Source organism: Plasmodium reichenowi, chromosome 14 (assembly GCF_001601855.1).
Source record: "Plasmodium reichenowi strain SY57 chromosome 14, whole genome shotgun sequence".
Taxonomy (NCBI): Eukaryota; Apicomplexa; class Aconoidasida; order Haemosporida; family Plasmodiidae; genus Plasmodium; species Plasmodium reichenowi.
The window spans coordinates 547,584-552,790 of NC_033659.1; the positions used below are offsets into that span (position 1 = coordinate 547,584).

The 5,207-nt window shown below is 18.6% G+C and overlaps 1 protein-coding gene across 1 annotated transcript; it reads right to left on the bottom strand.

The window, feature by feature from the left end:
* Window positions 1–118: 118 nt before the first annotated feature.
* On the bottom strand, window positions 119–4,276 carry PRSY57_1414000 (ubiquitin carboxyl-terminal hydrolase, putative; the record flags this gene model as incomplete). The annotated part of the gene is made up of 1 exon (XM_012909757.2): window positions 119–4,276. One exon carries the CDS (start codon window positions 4,274–4,276, stop codon window positions 119–121), a length of 4,158 nt encoding a protein of 1,385 aa, XP_012765211.2.
* Between the last annotated feature and the right edge of the window lie 931 nt (window positions 4,277–5,207).

Sequence of the window (5,207 nt, forward strand, 5' to 3'; positions counted from 1 at the left end):
TTATTTTTTTTTTTTTTATTTTTTTTTTTTTTATTTTTTTTTTTTTATAACAACCCAGTTACCAAAATTAACACAATGATACCATAACAATTCATGTCCATATAACTAAACGTTAAAATTAATAGCATAAAGATTTATTTATAAATTTTTCCTTTGGCATTGTTATTCTTTCTTTGAATTCTACTCTCTTTTCAAAAACAGGTAAATTGATGTCGAAATTTTTTTTTTCTAAAACATCAACATATTTATTATAAAAATCGATAAATTCCGGATTTATACATGTATATATAAAAACGTATGCATTCTTTACACAGTTTAAGATATCTTTTCTATTAATATAAGAAATATGGTTATCATCACATTGTAAATATATATTATTATTAGATTTGGTTAAAGCGATATAATGTCCATAATCTGTTCCTGAACCTATATGTTTAATTAGGCCGGTTAATTCGAATGAAAAATAATTGTTTTTTTTATTAGAATTTTTCGCATTCCCCTCTTTGAAATTTACATTTGAGTGTCGATTATTATTTTCATCATTATTTTGATGAGGGTTATTATGATGATCTTTAGCGGGAGAAGAATCCAAATTATGATTATAATTTATAAAATCTTCATTGATATTTGTAGATCCTACATAATATTCATAATAATCTATTTTATATTTATATATTATTTTTTTAAATTGATCATTTTCTCTATTTACTTTAAAATAATAATATAACATATCAATATCTTTAGATATCCTTAAGGATATATCTTTATATAATTTGGAAAATTTTATTTTCTTTAATTGTTTTATGAGTAGTTTTTTTTTTTCTCGTATCATATTTCTTAAAACTTTTGATGTCAATTTATTTTGTATTTGTTTTTTACACATACTTTCTTTGAGATCAATTAAAATGTTTTCAATAATTTTTAGGACGTGGATATTTATATTATGATTTCCTCCTCTTAATTTAATACATTGATTAGTATTCATATATTTTTCATTTAACAAATATTCTTTATCTTTATTATTAAAAAATATATTTTCATTTTTATTAATATTAGAAATGATATCATCATTTGAACATTCTCTTTTTTTATTCATATTATTTAGCAAAAAATCATTTTCATAATTTACATGGTTTTTGTTAAATGAATGTTCTGGTATTATATTTTGTTGTGTTACTTTTTGTGGTGTTAGAATATTTTGTGCTTTATTATTATAATTTGTATGAACAAAGTGGTTATTATTTTTTATATTACAGGAATTATTCTGATGATATATTTTGTTATTTTTTTTATTAGGTCCATTTGTTGTACTTCCTACACAATTTGTTTTATTCATTTTTTCATATAAGGATATAACATTATTATTAAAATTATTCTCAAACAGATCATAATTATTTACATAATATTTCATATCTAAATATAATGGATAAGATATATTTTTGTGATTTTTTACTATATCAAAATTTGAATTCATAAAGAATCTTTTTATCTGTATAGTTAAAACTCTTGGTAATTTATTAATAACACATTGTTTTGTTGCTTTTTTTTTTTTTTTACATTTTTCACAATAATATCCATTTTCACCTGCTAACATCTCCTTAGATAGGAAATGCTTTAAAGCATCTTCTAAATTATTAGATGAACTAATATCTAAAGATAATTCATAATATTGTTCATATTTAAGAGATACATTATTACAATTCATACATATGGTTACATTTTTTGATACCCCTGTAAACATTTTCTGTATATATATGGAAGAAAAAAAAGATGTCTTTTCTAAAGAGTTTAGGAAATATCTTAAATATTCATGTACATCTTCTTGATATCCTATATGATAACTATTACACATATATTTTTTTATATAAGGTATTAATACATTTTTTATTACACTCTTTTTTGATATAATATTACAGGCAAATTGTTCAAATAAGCAATAAAAACAAAATGTTTTTTTCTTCCTTTTTTCACAATTTATGGAATGTAATTTATTTAATAAATCTTTACAAATATATGGTATTCTTATAATAGCTTGAATAATACTATTAAAAAAACATATATTCTGACCATAATTATATAATCCAGCACCTTTCGAAACACTAAATGATGAATCTAAATTTAAATGAATAAGTTCTTTACTTTCTTTAATCTTTATTTCTTTCCATATAAGATATTCTTTTAAGTTCAAACCTTGTTTTGTAATATATTCTGATATTTCCTTAGCATTCATATTTTTTTCATTACCTGTTAATACAATATAATTATCATTATTATCATCATTATTATCATTATTATTATTACTAATAATAATATTCCCCCTATTAATAACATGGTTACCTATTTCTTCATCGTAAATAAAGGTACCACTATTATTACCATTAATACAACCATTTGTACTTGTAACATCTTCAAACATCTCTTCACTTTCATTTTTATTTTTGATATTATATTTTTTGTTGTCTTTTTTTTTTTTTTTCCTTTTCTTTTTTACTCTTTCTTCATGATAATATTCATCCTCATTAACATAATCCATTACATTTTTATTAACACAAGTGTTCATTTGTTTTTTTTTTAATTTTTTTTTTTTCTCATTTGCTTCATCAAAGAAATTACTATTGTCAATATTTTTGTCTAACAATTCTGAAGTATAATTTTCAACACTTTTATATTTTATTTTTTTATCATCATAAATATTATCACTTTTATGCTCATTACTATTATCACTTTTTTTTGTTCTTCTTTCCAAATATGTTTCTCCTTTTATTAATTTATTAATAGACAAGACATTAAGATATTTATAAAAATTATCTTTATTTTTTGTATTACCCAATTTTATGTTATCCCCTTTGTTCTTTTTTTCATTATCTAATTTGCTTTCATTACACAACTGTATTTTCTTATTTACATTTTTTAAAATCAATTGTTCTTCTTTTTTCTCATTATCACTCATTAATTCTTTGTCTTCCATATCCTTTTCTTTTATAACATATGAATTAACTAAATTATTATTATTTTCTTTTAATTTCGAGTGATTCAAATATATATCCTCACTACTATGTCTATGATTAATAACATTATTATTATATATTTTATTTTCCATTTTATTACATTTGTTCTTATTTAATATTATATAATCATCACTAAGATTTTCTGTTATACTATTATCTTCATTATAAAAATTATTGTTATTATCATTTTCTTTTATATAATTTTTCTTTCCATTGTTTAGATGTTTTAAACTTTTAAAATTCATTTTATATAATTTATTATCACACTTGTTCACTTGATGTCCTTTTTGTAAATCGTCAAAAAGGAATTCAGATTTATTTTGTTCATTTAAATTATTACAAGTTTGTTTGTTAGACATATTTATAGTTAAATATATATCTTTCAGGTATACATATTTTTTTAATTTCTTTTGTATTTTATTATTCTTTATCTTCATATATGTTTTTAAAAAATTAGATATATAATAATGTGACCTTTTTCTATTATACAAAATAGATTTCACAATTTTTTTACTTTTTTTTTTTTTTTTTTCTTTTTCAGTATTTCTTTTTTCATTCATATGATACATAATATAACAATTATTACTTTTTAACATTTGGATTTGTTTGTTTATTTGTTTTGATATTAATACATTTTTTTTATTATATTTCTTTTTCTTTATTTTTGTATTCATTTGTCTTATTGAATGGTTATTCTCTTTACAATTTCTGATAACGTTCATATCATTTTTGTTCATACAAATAAATGAGTTATCAATATTTGTATGATATATTTCATTATGTTTTATTTCATCATTTAATAATAATTTACTATTTCTTTTATTTGTGGATCCTTTATAAACATATCTACAACAACTATTAATCTTATTATTACTATTATTATTATTATTCATGTTTAAGTTGTTCTTATTTGCATTGTTGTATATGTTGCTATTTATGTTATTCTTTTTATCCTTACCTTTTATGTTGAACTTTAAAAATTTCTTACTTCTGGATTTATTACTTAATATATTCTTTTCCTTCCTTCGCTTTTTCTTATTCTTATATAAATTGTTGTTCTTTGTACACTTGGATATTTTGTTTTTCATTTTTTCTTCGTCGTTCATAATACATAAAGAGGACTTCCTTTTTTCATTATTTTTAGTATTAGATTCGTTATTATTTCTTATAGAAAATGACGTTTCAATTTTATCTACCGTACTTTCTTTATAGAAGTCCATGTAGTTGTTCAAAATTGAAACGTGTATTGCACCTTTAACAAAACTCATAGTATTTATATATTATATATAAAAAATAATACAGTATAAAAAAAGAAAAAAAGAAAAAAAAAAAAAAAAAAAAAAAAATTTATATTGTAATGTAATACATTTTATACATTTGTTATATAATTTAAAAGATGGACATTTTAATATATTTTTTTTTTTTTCGATATTTTGTATGTTAACATATATATATATATATATATATATATATATATATATATTATACTCAAATGTTATATATAAAAATACATACATATATATAATATATATATATATATAATACAAGTTGTATATTAAATATTAAATTACAAAACCTACAAACCCTAGAATTAATTCATAAGGCGTGGTTTTATAATTTTATATTATTTGAGGTGTTGCTTCTTAAAAAAAAAATCATCATTATGATTATTATTTATATAATGTATAAAAAGGTTATACAATTCACAAAAAAAAATAAAATAAAATAATAAGATTCAATGATTAAATAATTAAATGATTAAATAATTAAACGATTAAATGATTAAACAATTAAATGATTAAATAATTAAATGATTAAACAATTAAATGATTAAAGGATTAAATATAATATATATATTTTTATAAATTATTTAAAAGAAAAAAAAAAAAAAAAAAAAAAAAAAATCTATTTTTATAAATAAGAAATACCTTATTTTATATTATCATTTATTTACATTTGATTTTTATAACATTATATATAAATATTTTCCTAACTCTTTTTTCTTTACTTTTTTTTTTTTATTTTATTTTATTATGATACAGGAAAAAAACAAATTTAGAAAAAATAAATATCAAATATATTATTAAAAATACACCACATGACTTTTTTTTTCAGTGGATTGTTTATTTTTTCTTTTTTAAGTATAATATAATAAAACTTTGTATATATTCAAATAAAATGTAATATAGTATAATATAA